At 41.2% G+C, this 23,964-nt stretch overlaps 1 protein-coding gene across 2 annotated transcripts in view; it reads right to left on the bottom strand.

Annotated features, from left to right (window-relative positions):
- Chchd3 (coiled-coil-helix-coiled-coil-helix domain containing 3) overlaps positions 1-23,964 on the bottom strand; it is a 265,061-nt gene that overhangs the window by 54,927 nt on the left and 186,170 nt on the right. For both annotated transcript variants that reach the window (XM_029478369.2, XM_021164672.3), the window contains one exon: positions 8,808-8,878. In XM_029478369.2, the coding sequence (XP_029334229.1) occupies positions 8,808-8,878 (71 nt within the window). The remainder of the gene's footprint in view (positions 1-8,807; positions 8,879-23,964) is intronic.

Below are 23,964 nucleotides of genomic sequence, written 5' to 3'. Positions count from 1 at the left end.
GTGCCATCCAGGTGGGCAGGTTTGCTTATTACATATTCAAATGGGTTAGAATATATGCTTAGGTATAATCATCCTCAAAGTTTGGTTTCAATTTTTGCACATGGTTTTCACTCATGCACAGCAGAAGTGGCTGTTACATCTACAGCTTACTTGTTTAAAAGCAAGTTAGACAGATATTTATCAAACTCTGCAGTAATAAAACACAGAGAAACCTCATAATATAGCTACCTGGACAGCATCAGACACCTCAAAACCTCGCACTTTTATGGGCAGACAACTTCTCTGATTCATTTTTTAATCACAAAAACTTAAGATGGTTAACTTTGCAAGCTTGATATACTGGCAGGATTTAAAATCTGTCTTCTAGAAATGTTCCTGGACATGTTATAATGTGGCAGGTCAGTCAGACAATAACTAACTATAATTGGCCCTCCTGCAAGCCTCAATGCTCTCTGAGTGCCACTCAGAGAGCAAAATTATGTTTCTGTATCTTTCAAAGCATCAAAAGAAAAACTACAGAGATCATTTTTTTTCTTTTAAACCTGGTGCCTTTACGAACTAAATGAACTGTAGCTAGTATCAAGAGGAAAACTTAGGAATTACTTTTAAGCTATTTATATAATGCTATTTAAAACTATGAGTTATTTAGTTAAATTACCCAAATAAGCAAGGACCAATAAACAAACAACCTCAAATTCACCAAGTTCTCATTAGCATACATTCAAAGAAACAAGCTATCACTTTGGCAGAATCTCCATTTATCTAACTAACAGGGTACAATTAATATTTCATATAACATGTAAGGAATGCTAGATTCTTAATGGATTGTATTGATTACGGAAGGAAGTTCAATGCTAATGTTTCTGTAGGGGAAAACAGAACAATCTGTTCCTTTACAGGGAAAGAGATACGAGTTCACAGACTTAGGGTAGCTGCTTGCGTGGCTTTGCTCATTCCATACAATGAAGGCAAGAAGACTCCCAAGAGATACCAACAAGTGACTGCCGTGTAACAGGTGCTCTGGCCACAGCTATCTTGGCTGCAGCATCACCAATGTTTGTCACACTTGTGACTTTTTCTACCTATGCTGAAGGGACAGGAGCATTTTCAGAGTGGCCCTGAAAGACACAGCTGCCCAGAAGATGGCTGCAGTTTGTATCGCCTTTCATGAGAATGAATAACACTACTTCTTGTCTCTTTCTGTAAGACACCACCAGTTCAGTAGAAACACAGAAATGTAAGTCCCAAGAGATGGAACTATCTTACCATTTGTTTCTAATATCTTAAAAAAATTGTGTGTGGATTAAGCAATGAAGGTCCAACTCAAGGAACGAAAAACTAAATAATAACCTTTAAACTTCTAATCAGACAAACCTGATTAGCAGGGCTCCAGTCCTGGGGCCAAGGAGCAAAAATAACTGAAGTGGACCCTGCCCCCAATATCCAAACATAATCATTTCTAAATGCTCATTATTAAAAAATATTCTCAAACATTGGTGTCTCTCTTCAAAGCTATTTCTCTTTCCTTGGAACTAATTTGGTTGCTCAGGAAAATGGGCAACCAGAGTACAGCTTGGGGGCTGGGACTACTCTTCACATTTCTGATGGCATCATCAATAACACACTTGAAGGTAACCAGTGCCATATTAGACTTAAAGAAACAAATTAAGATAATCTTTTCCCATAAAGAAAGAACAGTTTTCTTCATTTGAAACCTCTCAGCTCCAGGGCCTAAAATAACAGGGTGACAGTTTACATTTCACTGTTGGGAACTAGGAGACGTCAAAGACACAGTAAGTCATTTGTTGAGACTGAGTATGTTAAACAGCCAAGTCCATGTTCAGCCTCTGCTCTGAGCCATACATAAAGTGTATTCTTTTAGAAAATATTATTTTCTATGTGCATGTATATGTCTGCTCATGTGAGTTCATATGCACTACATGAGTGCTGCTGGTCTTGCAGGCAGCATGAGGTTTCCTCGAGTTGCAGACAGTTGTGACCGGGTGATCTGAGTGCCAGGAGCAAACCCAGGCACACTGTAAGAGCACTATGTGCTTACTGGCTCAGCCATCTCTCCAGCTCCAAAGTATATTCTTAAGCAAAAACACTTTTCTTTAAAAGAGTTAAAATTCTCCTCACATTCCATAGGGTACAAAAGTGCTACAGGTCAATACAGGTGAGTTTATGTTTAAAAAACCAACCCCACAGATAACCCTGAACTTCTAAACTGGCAATTGTAACCAAGAAGGGCAGGTGCAGAGGGCACAGGTATATTTACTTTATCTAGGATTTTGCCTCTTCAATTTCTCTCTTACTGAATAATCAAGATGTTACTTGGCTCTAAGGGCCATAGGGAATTAAATGTCACCACTGCAGCTGCTCTATTTCCTGCTCACAGTCCTGCAAATTAAAGAAGAAAGGAGTGGGGGTGGAAGGGAGGTGGTGAGGCCCAGTACTGATACAGAATTTAATTAGAGAGTAAAAGCCCCAATTCTTGCCTGGAGCCCCATTTTTCCTGGAATATGCACTCTTTCTTCTTGTGTAAACTTTTCATTATGAAGGAGACATCTTTATAACACAATAAATCTAGCTATGATGTAACTGCTGTAACATCACTCCTGCATTAGAACAGGCAGCATGCTCAAATAATGTTGTTTTAATACAATTTGTGTTCAGCAGAAACTAAGTCAACTGGGTCATTTTGAATTTGATCAATGTGAATTAGTGTCTGACTGAGATAAACCATTTGATCATTTCAAAATGATCAATGAGAAGTCATAGATAAAAGATTTTTCATGTACATTTGGCAGGTTATGTCCATTCACACAGCACTAACGCAGGTTTTAAGTAGACATCGGTTAGCATGAAGGACGGTGTGTAGGGAACTTGTCAGCAGCAGGCACCAGCACTCAACAATGGCACAGAATGGTAGTCCTTTTGAGAAGACAGTGACTCAGTAAGGCAGCTGGAGTCCTGTAAGCTGCCAGAGCTCAATCTCAGAGCACCTAGGACAGCAGCAAGTGCCACCAAGCGGCTCCAAGTTCTGAAATCACTTTTAATTAAAAGTCCAGGTGGAAAAGTAAGTAACATAAATTTACCTGACTAAACTTCTAGAAGACGTAAGACTATTAGTCAGAGCAAGCTCTGTACCCGCAGTCCAACTAGCCCTATTAATCTAACATTTCCAAACTGAAGTCACACAGGCATTGGGCACACTGGCTTAGGCATCTAACAGAATTATAAATTTACCAGTCAAAACCGTATTTAATTATTTTACAGCCAATTAAGCAGGATCTTTTAAGCACTGTTGCTTACAACAGTCTCTGATCTACACTGTTATGATAGCAAACAGGAGAAGCATTTGCTGCTGATACAGACCCACAAGGCCTCACCACCCTAGAAGAAACAGTACTGTCAAGTGGATCCCCAAAGCCCAAGAACATTTTAAAGTTAAAGGGTTTTACATGGAAGAAACACTTTCCGTAGACAGTGATACTCACAGAGTCCATTTTATCTGCACACGGTTTGCATAGCATTCCACAGATACTCTAAACCCACCTCAGCTTTCATTCCTTCAGGCTAGCTAAGCTTTAATACTTTATGAGGCTAGCCCAAGCTCTTCTCAAATGCCGAGATTTCTAAGTCAGGTCGACGACTTCATTCAAGGGTAAAAGTGAAGTTTCTCCTGTACTCTGACACACAGCTGGCTAGAATTACCTGTACTCATATGCAATCTCATACAATCACATTGCCTTACGATGTTTCACCATTCAAAGAAACTGAGGCCAAGTTAGGAAGCTTAGTCTCCAATGACGCCCTTCCAAAAATACTGCACAAGACCCAAATAATTTTCCACTTTGTCCCCCCTTTTATGGAAGGTAGAAACTGTTTATTATTTTAAGAGTAGCCTGGGAAGGAGGTATCAGCCAACTCTAAAGTGCTTCTACAGCACTGCATGTCTTTACAGTAGTCTGTTTCTTTGCTATGTGCTTTACACTTGCTTGGTCCTTGCTGTAAACAGTCTTTGTGTACAAACACGGGAACATTCTGTTTTCTATGTGCTGATATGTGAGCACCGACCTACCGGGGAGAGGGGGTTCTGATGTTGATTGAAGATGGGCCCTGCAGCATTCACTGCTTCACTGAGACTCATCTCTAAGAGCTATACTTTTTTGTCCATGTGTGCTTGGAATCCTAGTTAGACTTTGGACTCCCTTCAGTCCTTATTTCTCTTATTGATAGTTCTCCCACTGTTCTGTTAGAGTGCCCCAATACCATCTAGATTTTGTCTACTCCTTTGGCACATAGTTTTATAACTCTAATATAATGATAAAATCTAATGCTTATAGAACATGTATTTTGTGTTAGACTTGCCCTAAGCACCACACACACAATCCTTTTTGCTTTTTGTACTGAGGATTGATTGAACCCATGACCTCACGCACACTAGGCAAAGTACTCTACCTGCTGACTTACACTCCTAATCTGATGTAACCCTGGTTAATGTAATATTCTAACTAACTATAAAACAGAACAGGCTTGATATAGAACACAATTTTCCATCATACCGAGGAACAGGATGCTAACACCAAGTGGTCACAAGCTATGATGTTAAAACAACAGCTCACTACAATAAATGTGCATGAGTAGCACCTAGGACCTTAATACCATGAGACTTGCAGGTATTGAACTCAGGCTGGGAGGCTTGGCAGCACGAGCCTGCTGAGCCATCTCACTGACCACTGGAATGATGTTTCATAGCTAGAAACTTAAGCTATTATGGAAAAAAAGTACCCGAAGAAAAAATTGAATAGTATGTATTGTCTTTAAGTTCTGTAATTCTCACCAGAATGATGGCAACAATGTTTAGAGCATACTGGGGAGGGAGCTCTCTTTACAACAGAACTCTGGGATTTTGAAAGGGTCTTCATTTGAAAAGCTTATCTTCCCTTTTATTTTATGATGCGGTATAGGTCCCACCCCAGTGAGACCACTTGCCCTCCTCACAAACAAGTAGAACACAATGGGGGAGAGGGGGTGACATCAGAGTTTCAAGGACTGAAAGCCAGGTAAATGAAGGAGGAAAACAGAAGCCCCACTAATTCTAACGTGCCCAAATGTTTTACTGTCCAAACTCCAGCCTGCAGCCTGAGAGCATGAGCTAGTATTTTAACTGGTCCTAGAATGTCTTGGCAGGAGGGGCTGACATCATGGTATTAGTCATCTGCTATCTTAGAAAATTTTCACTTTCTTTCTACTTTGGGTGACTTCATGCAAGCCCCATCTTAGGAATATAAGATTGCCCTTAAAACGGCAATTTAAAAAGTATCCATCTCCTGCAGCCAACCAAGGTACACCCTACTCAATCGTCTTCCAGTAAACTGAATTAACTAAAGGACTGAAGAGCCTTCTGTGTTTGCTGCTTAAGTGAGATTGCTGAGTTCAGGTTCAAGATGGTCAGGCAGCTTCAAAGAGAAGCTCACAGGTGCTTCACAGGTATACAGAGAGGAAGCAGCCAGAATCACCGGCCAGAGAAGACAGCAGCTATGCACTAAAATACAGTACACTGCTTTGGAACAGACGGAGGGTCATGAGATTTTGATGGTCAGTCTTCTACGGAGACATGGGACTCTTCTAAGCAATTTTTATTCTTTGAAGTTAGGAAGCCCCTCTTATAGTCACAGCTCTGAGCTGTTCGGCAGGCAGTAGCTAGAAAACACCACCACAGGCATGGTAAGAGCTTCTCTCTAAACTACGAATCCTAAAGCCTCTTCAAAGTGTGAATGAAGTCTGAACATTTGCTGGCATTGGAGTTGGGAAAATGGTAGTCGGAGGGAACATTCCACAGACTTCCCTCACTGCTGACAAAACAAAGTGTAGGAAGGCTCCCAAACTGCCCTAGGGATGGAGAATTCACTCAAAAAGACTCAAGAGAACTAAGCCAAAGTCAGTTATGATTCATTGCTGGGAAAGGGTAATAAAAATTTAGCCAAAGAAGAAGATGCATAGGCAGTCTGGAGAGCTTCGAATGCAGAGCTGATATTGAGTTAACTGGCTGAAGACACGTGACCACCTTCTCACGTACTGCTAAGAAGGGGAGCATGCCCCGGTGCACAGACGTCCTGAGGTCTCATGGGTCAGTGTTTGGCCTATTACACTAATATCATATGAGCTGAGAAGCCCACTATAAATAACAATTTCCACCACAAGAAAGGTTCATAAGTTTTAGAGGTTATCACTCAAGGAGCCTGATAAAAATCTGGACCAGTTGGTAGCAAAGACAAAGCCTAACTTACCAGTTAGTCCAGATCCTAATTAGATTGTACAACTAATATATCAAAATGTGAGAGAATGATGCTACTGGGGTTCTTTTCATAATTACGTTTATCCTCCAGGCCCACATTTTCTTATAGAAGTTACCAAAAGACTCATGTGGTCCATGGGCTCTCTTACTTTCCAGTAGCCAAGTGCAGCACTGAGGGCTGGATGGCTCAGTGCAGAACTTCAAGAGCAGTCTGTGGCATCCCAGACGAGACATTTCCTCCACAAGAATCAACCTATCAGTTTTCTAACCTGCTAAGCTCACAATCACAGTTCTTTTGCCTGTTCTAACCAAGGAACGAAGGATTCATCTGTGTCATCCTTCCTTCTAACTTAAATGCTAAAACCCTAATGCCTACTATGTCAAGGGGTGGTTGGGGTGGCACATCTTTAATCCTAGCATGCACTTGGGAGAGAGGCAGGCAGATCTACAAAGCTTGATCCAGTTTTGAGTTTTTTTGTTTGTTTGTTTTGCTTTTTAAGATAATTAATGTAGGATTAAATAAGAATGGGCTCTGGTCTAGTCTGACTACTGTCCTTATATTTTTTTAAAAGATTAGAAGATACACACAAAGTGAAGGCACATGAGAACAAAGTAGCCATCTGCAGGCCATTAAGGCCTCCAAAATCTCTAGCCCTGAACCCTGGGTGGGGACTTCATTCTCCAGTACTCTGCAGACTTGGACTCAATCCATTAGCCGTTATTAATTCACATCCAATCTTAACAGTTTGCACTAATCTGCTGAGAATGCCCACTTTTGATTCTTGCTTCGTACATGTCCAACCAAACCTCACACCCACATCAGATGCCTATTCCTACAAGGTACTGAAGTCAGGCCACTCTTGCGCTCAACCCACTTCCATTTACTCCTTACTAAATGAAGACCCAACCTCAGCCTAGCAGCTGGTGACCTGTGACCTCTGCAGCTCTATCTTGTGCTAATCTCTTGAGCCATTGATCTTCACTAAAGTTGTCACCCACTAACAAAGCAGGAATATTTTCCTTCTGGACATCTTCCTCTTCCACCTACTCAATGTCTTTCTCCAAAGACAAAGGTCATGTTTTTTATGAAGACTCATAGATCACTCTAGTCTGCATTAGTTTCTAACTTAAATTTTAGTAGTTATAGTGATTATCTTATAATGAAGAAATATCCAAGATGAGAAGTCAAAGGTTTTCAAAGTATGAAAACAAGAGTTTTGAAATGTTATTCCATCAGGAGAAAAGATAAACTACTAAAATATAAAAACCACAGTAAGCACAGTACGACTTTTCAACATCCAATCTTTTATCTCAATTTTTTGTTTTGGAAATAGCATCTTATGTATTCCAGGTCGACCTGGTTTATGTAGTGCCAGGGACAAAACCAAGGGCCTTGTTCACGTATATATATGTTCCTAGTCCTTTAAAACTTCCTGGTCTCCTAGAATGAGACCTGTGGCATATACCTATGACCACAGCACTTGTGTGGTGGGAGACAAAGGAATTGAAGGCCTGGCAATACCAGATCTGAGCCCTGCCTGGGCCACACAAGACTCTCTGTCTTCAAAGATAAATGGCACTGACTGATTCGTGGAACTTGACTCACTGTTGGCGATCTCCTCTATCCCCTAGTCTTTGTTGTTTTGTTTGTTTGTTTGTTTTTGCTAAGGAAGATAGAAAGTTTACATTTATTTAAACACACCTCATCGTTAAAAAAAAAAAACTTACTTTAATCAACATTAAGTAACACAAATATCCATTACCACACAATGGCATTGAAGCAGAAACTAATAATTCTACCTTAAGGTTTAATCATTTTATTAAACGCTTATAAACATGTGCAAGGAAGGAGGTCAGAGCTCAATGCAATCTCTTAACTAAATCTGTCACAACACCTTTTTTTCTTCACTAATTTGTACATGTGCTACTAAAAGGGCTTATATAATAGAGTCCTTTATATACTCAGTAAAATATCGTCTTACCTAATATGAGAACTGGTGGTAAAGAGAACAGAGAAGGCTATGGGTCATGGACACTTTGATCCATCAATTACTGAATATTCATTTAGTTATCAAGAGGATGAATAGATGTAGCAATTTAACATCACCTTCATAATCAAGGGTAAGGTAAAGTCTATGATTTAAATGTGTTCAAGGTACTTGTGAAGAAATAAAAATAGTTTAAATGCAAGATATCCAAATTTGGATCTGCCCATCATTTTACTACAAGTGATTGAGTCCCATGTTTCAGTTAATAGAGGTAGCAATTACAACAACATTCTATGCCATCTACTACTTCAATTGAAAACTCTTACCCTTTCTTTTATTTTCCATTTAGTTCATAAAATGGATTGAGCAGCAACAATCTCTCATTAAATGCTCTAGTAAAACAGATAGCATGGCCGTATCTTGCCCACCCAAACCACTTCCAAATACTCCCTTGCAGAAAGCCACACAATCAAGCTTCCATGTCGGACCCAAGGCCAGGGCAGGGTGAAACTCACTTGAACTTGGCTTCCACCTCTTCAGCAGCTTTCTGATACTCCTCGGTGGTGACTTTGTAGAACTCTGAGCTCTGTGGACAAAGTTGACACATATATTTTAACTATGCTAGAAGACAAATGTTCTGAAGACCTACAATTTTAAAAAACAGAAGCATCCTTGTTGTAGGCACACCAGAAGTATAGGAATTTGTGGCTTAAATGGTACAGTACTTAAACACTTGGAAGGCCATTAATTTAAATGGCAGTATTGACATTGATACATATATATAACTGCATGACAGATGTTCACATAATGAAGAATTACTAAGATTACTAAATCTGCCTTTTTGTTCATATTGTTTGTTACAAATACTGAGATATTCAGGATCACCTCCTGAGAAAATTCTTTACATATTTTTGAAGGATGGCTTAGCATACTACCTTACTTGGTTGACTAGGGCTGTAAATCAAAAGATTCTTAAGCTCAAAGAACAAAATTCACACACATTCACGGTGATGCAAATGCAGTATTTACTTTGCAAAATATTTTGTTTTTAGTACAGAACTTAGCCAAGCATGGTGGTACATGCCTTTAATCTCAACACTCGAGCAGCAGAGAGCGGTTAGCTCCAGGCAAGGCTGATCTACATGGTAAGTTCCACACCCTGTTTGGGCTTGGGGGTGGGGGAATCTTTGATAGAACAACAACAAGAAGTGTTCTATCACTTCTACATGACCAAAAAAAAAAAAAAAAAAAAAAAAAAAAATCTCAGCATTTGTAACAATCAACATGAACAGAAAGGCAGGCTTAGTAATCTTAGCAAAAGAGGCTGCACCATATATGATATGAACTCATGAACAACATAAGCCAACCTGCAGTGGCAATCCAATACTTTTCCCAGGACAGCAGGACTAAAAGTGTCTCATTCTGACTAGCTGCTAACTGCTATGAAAGCAGTGTACTAGAGGGGTCGGCCCAAATGACCCATAAGCTCTCAGACTCAATGAAATATCCCGCAAAGCACTGGGCAGTACAGAAGGATGCAACACAATGCAAGGCTCTATTGTGTGCCCTCGCCCTCCAATCACTCGGGCTTCAGAGCCACAGCTTGGGTAGTTTATTTTTTAATAAATCATTGTTGGTTGATCAGAAAATGAAAATGAAAGCCTCCTCACACCGGTGACCTCTTTGCATTTAACAATCCGGGTTGTCCAATGACAGTCACATCCAGGTTTCTAAGATGCAGATAAAATCAATAGGTATGTGATTAGACAGCAGACTGGGGTGGCTGGAGCCACGGACAGGTCACCATTTGAGATGATGAATGCTCTCTATCAACCACCAGTCCCCTATGATGCTAACATTTACTATAATCTTATTTGGGCTACGATTTATCTTTCTTGCACCTGATCAATAAAGATGAACAGAACAGTTGTAAGGATCGATTGTAATTTTTTATCATTTTCAAGCACAAAAGTGCATTTCTGACATGAAGACAGTATCCTAAGTGCACTGCCTCTGCAGCTTAAAAAGTGCAATCTGAGTGATCAGCCACACTCTATATGTGGAGAGGTGTTAATTCATCAGTAGGTCTAAAGCTATCAAAAAGCCATTTGTCTTCCCGGATATTGTAGCTTTAGGTGAGCCGAACCTCTCCATATGCTTCACGTGTAACATTTCCTCGTGTTTTTCGGCACTGTTTGTCTTGAGCTTTTCCTGGGAGAGTTTTAACAAAGAGGGAGTAACAAAAGCAGCTACCAGTTTCACACTAATAGCATCAGAACACTGTTTCTAGCTGTCAAATGGCCATTATGTCATTGATACTGGTGACACAATAACATCCTGATTAATATGTTCCTTTATGGTGAATACTAAAACTTTAACATCTGGACAGGACTGAGCTGAGAGTTCTAGTTCTGTGTCTAGCCTGTGAACTTGAGTCCAACTTTTAACCTTCCCCAACTTCGTCAGTATTTGTAACCTGTAAATACGGACAATAATGAGCACTACTCATGTCTAAACAAGCTGTTGAGGAAATCAATGTCGAGGGAACTGTGAAATCTGGGGAGTATTGTGTGGAGTATGAGAAAAATCTGTATAAAATAACGGGGGCAGGCAGGGGCAGGGAGGAGTAACGTGTAATTCCACTTTGGGCACCAATCCTAAATAATCAAAAATAGTAAAGTGTTCTAATGAGAATAATGCACAAAAATGAGATTTTTGCTGTGGAACAAATCAGTGGACGGCCCTCCCCTCTGTGATGTGGAAGGAAGGGGAAACGATGCTGGGAACACAGTCTATGGAGATAAACACTGTAGCTGTGCCACAGTTGTCGACAAGCTTCCTGGAGAAGTCTCCCTGTAAAGCCGCAGGTCTGAGTTGGGCTCTCCACTTCTACCTCAGTGGCTAGTTGCCTGTACTACAAAAATCTTTCTACTGATAAAAAATACCAAGAAGGCAACACTACATAAACACCTAAGTATATTGAAGATATGTAGACAGCATTTAATTAAAATATTTACTTATTCAATGAACACTAGATCCTCACTATCACAATAATGTTCACTCAGGGAAATTAGATCCTTGACAATTTTTCAATCTAATAACAAGGAAAACCAATTTGGAAGGGAATAGTGTAAGTGTAGGCGCTGTTTCTAAAGTGCAGAAGACATACTTTGGCCTCAGAAAAGGTATCAAGACTATCCACCATTTATTCAAACCCAAACCCAAATCCTTAATCTATTTGCCATGGGAGAAAGGATGAATACTGGGTGTTTTGCTAGAAGTGTATACAGCAGAGAAAAGGAGCTAAGAACATATGGAGAAAAGTTGAAGCTATGCTGTAGAATATAATTTATGTGGTTTGGAAAAATGAAAAATAAATTGCTGATTATCTTCAGTTGGGAGCAATATTGTGCTGGTGGTAAGAAGGGAACAGAAAGGCAGGATGCCACAAAAAAAAAGGGACACAAAGGTGCATGGCTCACAGCTCTGTTCTGTTCCTTAAAATGAGATGAGAGAATGTAGCTAGACTTGTTTGTATTTCACACATATACAAAAACTGCATTGCTTTTTTCTACCCACAAAGGGGCTAATTAAGAATAAATGGTATAATTTGCTAGAACATAAATACATGTTTCAGGAAGGGGTACAGGCTGAGTGGAATTTTAATACAGTCTTACAAATTAAGCCACTATATTTACTTACTAAACAAATGTGTTTTTTCCTTTTATTTGTTTGTTTATTTACTTAATTTACTGAAAAATCTGAGTCAGATAAAGGGCAGAAAACAGCAGGACCTCACATCTCACTGAGAGCATGAGTACAACGTTTACAATGACACAGCACTTGTAACGAGTAGTTGTAGTAGCTGATATTAATTAAAGCATAGGGTATGTGTGTGTGTGTGTGTGTGTGTGTGTGTGCACATGCACACATGGGGAGGTATGCACCTGTAGAGATGCAGAGATGAGGTGAGGATTTTCTCCAACACTCTATCATATTACAGAGCACTGGGCTTGGCCTTTTCTGTGAGTGCTGAGGGTCCAAACTATGCTTGCACGACAACATTTTATCCCCAGTCTCTGAACTCTAGACTGAACAAGCATTTCCCCATGTGTGCTCCTTCTTTGTTCTAGAGCTAACCTTGGACCCCATAGTCATTGTCACAGCTGAGTTTCCTCTAAGCTGTGACAGCACCTTTGGCTTTGCTTGTCTCCTCTAAGCTTGGCATTACTGAAGGGCAGTGGGTAGATATTTTGTATATACCTCACAGTCTGATAGCTCTTCCTGACTGCACTGAATCCATGATGGGAAAGAGTCCCACAGAACCAATCCGTTTTCTCTGTTTGCTAAAAGTCAGAAGAACTTTCTACTGGTGTTGGCCTTGAACACCAAATTAAGGAGTGTCTGCAGGGATTTCCCACAGCAAAGTTACTGTGTGCCCTTTTGTAATTCATCACTTTTTGTAATTCACCACTGAGAATCCTGGAGGCTTTAGTACATCTCTTTCTGCATTCACTGACAGGTCTAGTCTGCAACCATGACTAGTATACTCTGCTGATGCATGTAGTTTTTAAATGACATTATTGCATCTCTATAACCCAGTGGTATGATAAGCTTCAATTCATTTTTAAAAAATTCAATAGTAGAAAACATATAGCAGATTAGAAAAATACTTTTAAAAGAATAATCTCCAAAGAGTTGGCAGCTGTTCTCTCAAAAAAAACCAGCCTGCCCACAGGGTGATTATGGAATATAAAATGAAGGTAAAAAGGGGAGGGAAAGTGGGCTAGCTAAGAGTGAGAGACGGATAGACCTACATCAGGAAATCATGGCTCCTGCTCCTTCAGCTACTAGTAGCCAGTATGCTAGACTGCATTGGATTGGTGGACCCTGCCTCCTGCTGCCACAAGCTGGAAAGAGCTGACCATGGCTGGGGGTATGTGCAGACCAGATCCTGTAAGGTGTAGAAAACGGGAATGGGGTGGCAAGTTTCAGATGTTCTCCCAGGAGCCAACTCAACTCTAGGTAGAGGATTTTAGGAAGGAAACCCAACCATTTTCCTATTATCCCAGGAGTCCCTAGACGAATGGCCCGAGGACGCTGTTTCAGAGTTGCTTGTGGAGCACAGTGAGCTGTAACCTGAATCACAGGGATTGGGTAAGTGTCTTAAATTGCTTTTCTATTCTCATGACAATACACCATGTCCAAGGAAACTTATAAAAGAAAGTTATTCAATTTGGCACTCATGGATCAAGAAGGTAGCAGAGTTTATGACCATAAGGCAGTGAGCATGAGCTTACAGGCAGACATGGTGCTGGAGCAGCAGTGGAGAGCTTGCACTACAGTTAACCACACACATGAGGCCGAGGCAGGTGCTAATATGAATATGAGCTGGAATGCCATGCCATGGGCTGCTGGGCCCTCGAAACCAGCCCTCAATGACACACCTCTTTCCCAGACACCAACAGAAACCAAGCATCCAAACATATGAGCCTACAGAGGCCATTCTCATCCTGACCACCACAGTGAGGAAACTACATTTTTAACATGTTAACCTGAACATTCCCTAAAAATGTAAACTACTGGGTGCTAGACTAATGAAAGAGTGAAAGATCATCAGTATTCTTGAAGAATGATGGCAAATCATCTTTAATACAGCAGCTACCTTTACAATTACAAGTCAGCTTTTTTACTGATAATATCTACAGATGACTGGTTGAACCCCAGACTCCTCTAAGAATTCCAGCTTCTCACACTGCCTAGCAGCAACACACTGTTCTCACCCAAGTATAGCAGCAGTTCTGAGAACATCTGCTCTTGGTCTCTGTGTCCTGAGAAAGTACAACATTATACTTGATACCATCTTACTATACAAGTTGTTCATATTTTAATGTCATTATTGTCCTCTAATGTCCAAGTCCTTTGATTAATCTGAAAATATGAGGCAAACAAACCTACATTGACAATTTTTACCCAATCATTTCACAATGTTGAAATCTGACTCAAATAAATAATATCTATATTCCTTGTATCTAAAGGAGGTATGTGTATAGTCTCTCAAATGTTGCTGATACATCAAGTGTTCATTTTGTAGTGGAGAATCCAGGAAGATTCAAAAAAGAACTACAAGCTTTCTTATGGTAAAGCTGGAAGATACAGAGAAGGATAGCATGCCCCCTGGCAAGGATGCTCAAATCATAATTTATTTATCACAGTAAAGATATGTTATATGCATTCATAAAAACATCATAGTGAATCTTATCACTTCTTATATGTTAACAAAAATAAAAACAAAGATTAAACAGATTTTATAGAAAGAACCAAAAATGAAAGGTGCTCATGACCTTGCAAGGTGGTGTTTCAATGGAAACCACTTCTTTGTGTAAAGGAAGTCCAGGCCTGCGAGTACCATGAGCCTACAGCCAAGGACAGCTCTATACAAATACAGTTCATGGAGTTTCCTGCCCTATCCGCCACAAGGAAAATTCTGGTAAACCACATATTAGATGTCTGATTCACTAATTTCTTTCTAGATAAAATTATTTGATACAAAAATATTTATTGATACAAGCATAAATGTTTCCCATCAAGACACTTTTTTTTGAGAAAGTAAACTCCATAAATTCATATTAGAAGGATATTATCTTTGAGATGTTTTAGCACCATCAAAACCCAGATATAGTCCTGTCTGTCTTTATCAGGAAAAACATGTTCCTCCAAGGTGAACTATCTCCAAAACAATAATGCAAGTCTTTATATTAGGGATATGCTTCTGTCACATGTCCCAGGGGACAAGACATCACTGGAACACTAGGCATTTTTATTTTCAATATTAAAACATTTCCCCAACCAAGGCACTGGGGACCAATTACTGGAAACCAAGCAGCAAACTGGGTGAAAAGGCTCTACTGTACATAATTTTTAAAACATGCTTCATTTTAAGCACGAATGTTCCCCACCAACAATTCTTAGCAGTACAGCATGGTGGTTAGGAAGGACCCCAAACCCCAGTTCCTAGAGGAACACTTAACATCACTTAACACTTAACATTAAAATCACTTAACACCAGCAAGTTCATCATGTCTGTAAAACAAGGACCATATGACAATTACTCAGAAAGATGGTTTGGAGAGAAAATAAGAGTACATGAAAAACACTCTAAGTTACTCAAGACAAAGTCAGCCTCCAATCAAAATACCGTTGTACTGGTTAGTTTTGTGTCAACTTGACACAGCTGGAGTTATCACAGAGAAAGGGCCTTCAATTGAGGAAATGCCTCCATGAGATCCAACTTGCTTCTTGGTCATGATGTTTGTGCAGGAATAGAAACCCTGACTAAGACAAATTGGTACCAGCAGAGTGGGGTATTCCTGTGACAACCTGACCATGTTTTGGGGAGGACTGTGGAAGGACTTTTGAACGCTGGGCTTGAATATCCATTCATTGTTAAGAGCTCTGTCAGATATTTTGTAGGAGCTTGGAAGATAATTTTGAGAACAGTGCAGAAGATGGAGGCCTGGCTTGTGAAATTTCAGAGGGAAAATTAAAGACTCTTTTCAGGGCCATTGCTGTTTTGATTGTGAAGATTCTGTAGTTCTGGTTAGCTGGGGCTGAAGAATCAGCTGTGATTAACAAGATACCAGAACTACTAAAGCAAAACTTTGATTACTGGGACTATTGATGCTGGTTAGCTGGAGCTAAGAAATTAGCGGTGATTAAGAAGAGACCAGCATCATTGAGGTGACATCTTCTGGGAAGTGTTTTCTGAAAGCACAAAGAGCCTGTGTTCCAGAGATAGCCAAGGTTGTACTCCTGCTGCAGCGGGACTTGGTAATATGTAAGGGTCACCCAGGTGGTACTGGTTTTGAAGGCATGAAGGGGTCATGCAGAGCAGCTGAGGCTTGGCACTGTGAGAGGCCATGGAAGGCCATTGGTGAAGGTGCAGCCTCAGTTGCAATTGAAGGCCCAGGACTGTAGGGGTCACACCGTGTTTTGGAGATGCCAGTACCATGAGATGACCACCAAGAGCAGCAGCAGCAGTGGAGTACAGGCATCTGGAGCCTAGAAGATGCCTGTGCTACAAAGGGCCTGGCTGGAGAAGTGACCCAAGCCCTTGGTGGAGCCCAGAAGATCATGAGTTGGATCCCAGACATTGGACGGTTGGAGATTGATTTTTGCTTTTGATTGTGACTGTGCCCTGATATTTTCCCTCTTGAAGGAAGAAACTGTTTTAGTGGAGCCCACAGTTAAGAGACTTTTAATTGTAAAAAGACTTTGAATTTTAAAAGAGATGGATATTTTAAAGAGATTGAAAATTTAAGAATATGTAAAGACTGTGGGACTTTTAAAGTTATTTAGATCTTGGGGATGAATAAGAATGTAAGGGTTGAGGCTTACTAGTGATGTGTTTGTGTGTCAAGTTGACAAGGGGTCAATTGTACTGGTTAGTTTTGTGTCAACTTGACACAGCTGGAGTTATCACAGAGAAAGGACCTTCAGTTGAGGAAATGCCTCCATGAGATCCAACTTGCTTCTTGGTCATGATGTTTGTGCAGGAATAGAAACCCTGACTAAGGCAACCGTAAAGGACAAAAGTCTTTTCTAGTCAAGCAGGCACCAAGTCAAGGAGGCTTAAACTTCTCTGCCACACCATAAGGTGACAGGAAGCCTGATGACAAGTCCTGGGGAGTGCTGGGAATGTAGGTGGCAATGTTACTAAATAGCCTGGGGGGAAAAAGCAAGCTTACTGTGGTTCTCCATGCTGTAATGACAGCCCTCGAGAGGCTGCAGATAGGAGGACTATGAGTTCAAAGCCTGCCTGGGCTACAGGGTGATTGAGATCTTGCCTCAAAATACACACACACACACACACACACACACACACACACTCACTCCTCCCTAATAACTTTTCAGCTTATCACCAAACAAAATGCAATTAACTCATTAAATAGCCAAGTACTTTAATCTGTTTACTTTTACTGTGCATTATGAATCTCTAAGGAATGCTATCCATCATGATTCCACAGTTAGCTCATGGACCTTTTATTTTGAAGCCTCTTCATAAGCAAAATCCCATGGACTGGTCTATAAAAAAATGCTACTTTAAAGAAAGTTCACCAATACTTTAAAAATGCAACTCCTCTCTTCTTAAAAGCAATATTTTCTTATGGGCTTAGAACTAATATCCAAATGTTAAGGAATGAGAAGTTGGCAATGATAAAAAATTACAAAGTTGATGCCTGAAGACTATTTTTTTTATCAAGTATAATAAAAATCAAGGCATTACACTAATTTTTAAATATTTTTATCTTATGTGTACAAGTCTTTTGCCTGTGTAATTGTCTATGTACCACATTTATGTCTGGTACCCACGGAGGCTAAGAATGGGAGTTGGAAACCCTGGAACAGAAGTTATTTCAGTTGTGAGTCACCAGGAAGGGTACTGGGAAGTGAATCCAGATCCTGTGAAAGAGCATCTAGTGCTCTTAACCACTGAGCTATCTCTCTAAACCCTACCCTAAATATTAAATATAAACTCAAGCAGCTTTTTGTAAACTTAAAAGTATTTTTAACTTAATGTATGTGCATATGTGTGTGTAGACATGTGCACATAAATACAGGTGTCAGCAGAGACCAGAGAGTGTTGGATAACCTGGAACTGGAGTCATAGGCATTTTGTGAGGTCTTGATGTGGGTTCGAGGAACCCAATTCAAGTCTTCTGCAACAATATCAGAGGTTCTTAACTGCCAAATCATCTGTCTAGCACCTAAAACTTCATTTTAAAAATGTGTGGGTGGGTGGGTGGGGCCTAGGGCATCAAATCCCTTGGACCTTCAGTGTTTGTGATGCCCCACATGGAAGTTGGGATCTGATCTGAACTCTGGTTCTCATGCTTGAAGAACATTTATTTGTTCTCTGCGTCATTTTTTTTAGCTGAGATCAAATCCCATTAAGGCAGCTGTTGCTCTACCTAACCTGTTCTTCCCGAGCTCTCTGCTAAGTTGTATAAATGGGCACCATTCTTTTTTCTTTCCTGATTCCCTGTCTCTGGGATTCTAGTAGGAATAATTGGAATCTATGTCCCCTCAGCTCTTGTCTGGGTTGGGCTAGTGACTCATGTGGCCATGCCAAGATGCTAGTTCAAACCAGAGTAGAATAAAAGCCATCTAGTAGACAACATCCTAGTCACATGAAACTTCGGTGTACTTAGGGGATTGGAGAATCAAAGGTGAATACATTGTGGCTATTTTAGGTCAGTATTTGAGTTAGATGGTCATACCCAAAAGTTAACAATTCATGCCCTTCTCTGTGCTCTCAAGAATAACACATGGCACTGAACCAACAGCATGCTTCTACAGGCCCTAAGGGCACCCTGTCAGGGTCTGAGTATGAAACACGCCCCACAGGCTCCTGCTTTCCATGTTCATTCCTTAGTTAGTGTTGCTACTTAGGGAAACTGGGAACCGACAGGAAGGGACTGAGTTGACAGAAGTAGCTCACAAAAGGATAGGTGAAGTGGGACTTTCTGGTGTCTTTGGAAAGTCAGTTATGTCAAATGATGTTTTGCTGGGACATACAGGTGAAAGAGTATTTTCCTGAAGCAGACATAGGTGACAGGATGTTTTGCCATAGCAGACATGTGAAAGGATGTGTGTTGCTCAGAAGTGATATGAATATGATCCCACAGACAGCGGCAGCTCAAGCACTGGTATGCTTCCCTACACCTCCATATTCTTCACTGAAGACACGCATGTATTGGTTCACCTTACACTGAGTTGCTGAGCTTAGCTTGTGGTGACTTCATAGAGAGAAACTTGCCAAGGAACTTTTCCTGAGGCTCCTGCGGCTCCGTGTTGCTTTTGTGGACTCCAGCTGATTAGCAGAGTCTCAAGATTTCTGGACTGCACTGCTGATGCTGATTCGTGTTGGTGTTTTGCTAGGACTAGACTGCTGAGAACAAAGGTTGCAATATTCCCAAAGAACAATTTCTAAACAGTTCCACAACGCCCATTTCCTACTAACCTTTCTTTTCCATTACTTCTAGTGGGTGGTGGGCTAGAGAGGAGGTTGGACCCTTATTAGAGTTGTGAAAAATATATGCTTATAGCCAGGTTCTGAAGGTTACACCCAGATCCTTAGCTCTATCACCACTTTGCTTTTTTGGTCTGAAATCATGCTCTCACCACTATTGATTAAGAGGACCCACCCTGGTTTCCTTACTATGATGGGCTGAAAGCCCAAACTGTGAGAAAAGATATAAAAGTAACAAATACATACATTGTTCTATTTCTTGTATATCAAGAGCACTGAACAAAACACAGGACACATAATACTAAAACAATGTCACAATGACATCATCAAATCTGAACTGTAGTTCAATTTTTACTCTTATTCAGAACACAGTAAGACTCTAGAAACAGGTCTAATTGAAATAAAATGTGATGCCAAAGACTCCAACTACCAGGTCCCTACAATGCCTCAAAACTGGTTAAGACTGTGTTCAATTCCAGTAACAGCAGAGTCAAGAGTTGAAGAGGCAAACAACAGCTTAAAGCAAGCAAGATATTTGATTTCCCATGTAATATGAAGTCTGAATACTAGAAACCCAGGGCCACTGTACTTGTCTAAGTATATAATCAGTTAACTAGGTCTTTGCCTCTCTGCTAGAGTCCTTTGGCATTTAGTCTTTTCAGGGCCAAAAGATGGCTACTGTGCTCAGGTCTCGCCCCTCCCCCCATATTGTCAGGAAGAAGGGGGAAGGGGGAAGAGGAGGCCATTTTCAGAAATTCCCACTTAGACAGGATTATAAACCATGCACCATCTTAGCTGGAAAGAGGCTCAGGAACTGAGGACTTTTTTGTTCTCTTGCTTCTAGACTAAAGAGAAGAGGAACCTGTAATGGGTTTCACTGAGCCAATCTATCAAACCTGCCAGAGAGCTCAGATGACTCTACAAAGCAGTGAGCTGATTTTACATGTGGCCATTTCAATGCCCCTTTCCAATCTCTCTTAAAATACTAGGCAGTGGGGGCAGCGGCAGGGGCATGGGGGTGTTTCCCCACCTGATACCCAGGAAGGAAAAGAGAAGCAAGCACGGGAGTCATCACCGAGTTCCTCTGGGCTGGCCCACATGTGAGTGTCTGAGTGTGTGACACGCTCCACTCTGCAATTCCAGAGGCTCCACTTTAACATGAGCACTAACATAAACACAGAGACCACACTACTCTAAGTCTTGAAAATATCGTATCAATCTTTAAATGAGATTAGAAGGGACCCAGGGCACATGCACTGCTTTCTCGTGTCTGCTTCCACTCTGTAAGCACTGTGATCCACCTGTGGCACACAAGAAAGGAACACACCCAAAAGCGCAGAGCAAAAACTGGCTAGTTAGCGAGTACACTTACAAAGTGCTTCACCTTATGTAACACATCGTGGCCAAGGTGTAACTGACTCTACACTACTTTCCAAGGACCAGCTCTGCTCCTTCCTGTCTGCTCATGGACTGTCAGCTCAAAGCAAGGGATGACAGGAATTAGTCCCAGTGTGCACTGACCTGGGCTGAAGGTGTGGCTCTCCTCTTTTTTGAACTAATCTTCAACTAGCTCTAACCTCAAGTCTCTTCAACTCCTTAGATACAAGTTATCACTTGAATGGCTAGTCAATTCAAATAAAGGTCTGAGTGCCCAAACAGCAGGGGCAGTTAAAAACATGCCTGCTGTTGAGAAACTGGGTTCACAAGTCTTATTTATAGCTTTGCTACAACATTCCCAGGAACCACACATCAGTCAGAGGCTAGGTATGAATCCCCAAGACAAAAACAGCACTTAAGAGCCCAAGTTAAAGCTGTGTTAATCACAGCCCAGACATAATTCTAGGCATGAAGCCCTGGCTACTACATTGGTTACACTTTCTAAAGCTGAGACATTATCTGCTGGAGCAACTTGATAAGATAAAGGAAACAGATTTCGGACAGGAAGTGAGGATGGCTACACCTTACAATACTTTATCTGTCAGCTCTGTCCCATGTCTAAAAGGTTCCACAATCTACCAGAAGGATGCCACCAGCTGGGGACCCACGTGTTCAAACACCTGAGCGGGTGAGGGACGAGTGGCAGGCGTCCACTACAGCTTTCATGGTTTTTCTCTTCATAGAATTTCATAGAACCAAGGGGCTGACTTCAGAGAACCACCACACCTTTACCACAAGAATTTTGAGAGCTATATATTTTAAGGAATTGTGAATGATCCAGTTTATCTAAAGGCTTTCCCTTTCCCCAAGACAGCCATTAGTATAAAGCCTCTTGCAGTGTGTCTCATAGTCCGTAGGCTGGGAGGAGAATGGTGGAAGGAAGCTGAAGTTCTTCATGAGGTAATGGGCCCAGAATCATAAAGAACCTCTTTACGGGTCTTTGAAACCACCAGCTTTGATTCCACATGGTCTCCTGAGAATTCCCTTTATCCTCTGCCTCCCCTTTACCGCTGCTGAGGACACAGCTATCCATGGGACACAGGAAACAGACACTTCCAACAATGTGCCAATGGCCAACATGGCTTCAAATTCTTGGTGTATCAGATATAGTGTTCTGTTTCTGAAAGGTGCCCTGGAATGGGCTGGGCAGTATAAACCGAGTCTCACTTTCATATTGAAGCGAGGTGTGATCCTATCAGAAGTACTTACTTAGCAGTCCAGTCATTGGCAGAGAGCCTGGCTTTTCTTGTGGCAGAGAGAGGACCTCAACCATACCACCATTCCTCCACCAATGCCTGGATCCCTAGATAATACAAAGATCCTGAATTTCCACTAGATTATCACTGTAACCCTGTGCCCACCTGAGAAATGAGCAAGCCTCAACTGCCTTCTGTCCCGTATTGCATGGAGCTCAGAGGCTGGGCATTTATTCTCAGTACTGGTAGGTTTCTGTTAATAGGCATTTGTGAATACCTGAAGTATATCCTCATTGTTTTCAGTCCTATTCAGTTCTAATCTGTACCCCTGGTGACCAGTAACTAATGACTACCTTTAGCCCTTTCTATTGGTTTCAGAATCTTATTATATCCTACAGTGAAGATAAATGAAGGCTCTCTCTGTGGGGCAAACTCACCAGTGTTCTACTACATCTCTTTCCCCCTCAATAATCCTGATTGCAAGCTGGTAATGACATCACCCAAACTAAATTTGCAATCGTCCCTGCACCAGGTAGGACTGTCAGATGGGACTTGCAGCCTAGCTGCTTTTAAAAGGAACTGGTCTCACGTAGCAGAAAACTCGCTCAGATCTTCTCTCTCCTCCCAAAGCCCCTTCTTCAGTTTGCAGTGTAGACTTGGGGCTTAGTGCCTCAACAGCCATCTTGGCCTACAAACTGACCTTTCGAGGAAAGTGTGCGGTAGAGCAGGAGTCAACATGCAGGTCCAGAGCTCTCGGGAAACTGAGGCTACAAGTCAGCCTGCAGATGCCTCAAATTTAGAATTTTATTAAACAAATGAAAAATACATCTTTTTTTTTTCTGATTGAAATCATTCTACTTTTATGAAATGTGAAGTCAAACTAATCAAGGCCAGACTTTCTTTAAGCCCCAAGGTGTTTGCTTTTCATTCACCCCATGGGTAGCTTCAATAAAACATGTGAAGACACTCATGAAGTACCTTCCTCCTGGCAGCAACTTCACTTCTACATATCCTTCCACGTCCATCTCCTTCTGCCTGTCTCCTGTCCCAGCAAAGAGCAGGGAGAATTAAAAAAGGAAATTACAGCTTGTTTAAATCTAGCTTTCAATCTTACAAGCTTTAAAAAGCCACATTTCATGAAACTCTCCCTGTCTCTGGGGTACCTTGGCAAAATTAATAAACTGCTCTTGTAATTACCCTCTGAGTCCATCTTTACTGTTATTCACAGAACAAACGGAAATATTCAGACTTTTCTAGAACTTCTAACTTTATTCCAGGAGCTTTAGAAACTTTGCAAATTAGAGTCTCGTGTTCTGTTTTCCTTGAATTACATTTTCTAATTAAAACAGTAATCCTAGGTTCACTGATAGCCTTGGCACCACACAAGGATAACCTCGGCTAAACCATACTATGCCTCAGTTCCTTCATCTGGGCAAACCAACATCTGCAACAAAAGAATATTTTCCTGCCACTGTGCTGGCTAGTCTAACCCCACTTGACACAAGCTAGCGTTATCAGAGAGGAGGAGGCAGCCTATGGAGAAAATGCTTCCATAGGATCCAGCTGTAAGATATTTTCTTAATTATCGATGGGGGAGTGCCTGCCCATTGTGGGTAGGGCCACTCCTGGTCTGGAGATACTGGGTGTCTTAGTCAGGGTTTCGTTTCTATTCCTGGACAAAACATCATGACCAAGAAGCAAGTTGGGGAGGAAAGGGTTTATTCAGCTTACATTTCCATGTTGCTGTTCATCACCAAGGAAATCAGGACTGGAACTCAAGCAGGGCAGAAAGCAGGAGCTGATGCAGAGGCCATGGAGGGATGTTCTTACTGGCTTGCTTGCTCTGGCTTGCTCAGCCTGCTCTCTTAGAACCCAAGACTACCAGCCCAGAGATGGCACTGCCCACAAGGGGCCTTTCCCCCTTGATCACTAATTGAGACAATGCCTTACAGCAGGATCTCATGGAGGCATTTCCTCAATTGAAGCTCCTTTCGCTGTGATGACTCC

The sequence above is a fragment of the Mus caroli genome, unplaced genomic scaffold (genome assembly GCF_978045245.1).
Source record: "Mus caroli unplaced genomic scaffold, Mus_caroli_1 scaffold_7, whole genome shotgun sequence".
NCBI classification, from domain to species: Eukaryota; Metazoa; Chordata; class Mammalia; order Rodentia; family Muridae; genus Mus; species Mus caroli.
Note: the sequence above shows the minus strand (reverse complement) of the source record. Positions and strands in the feature narration are given on the sequence as shown.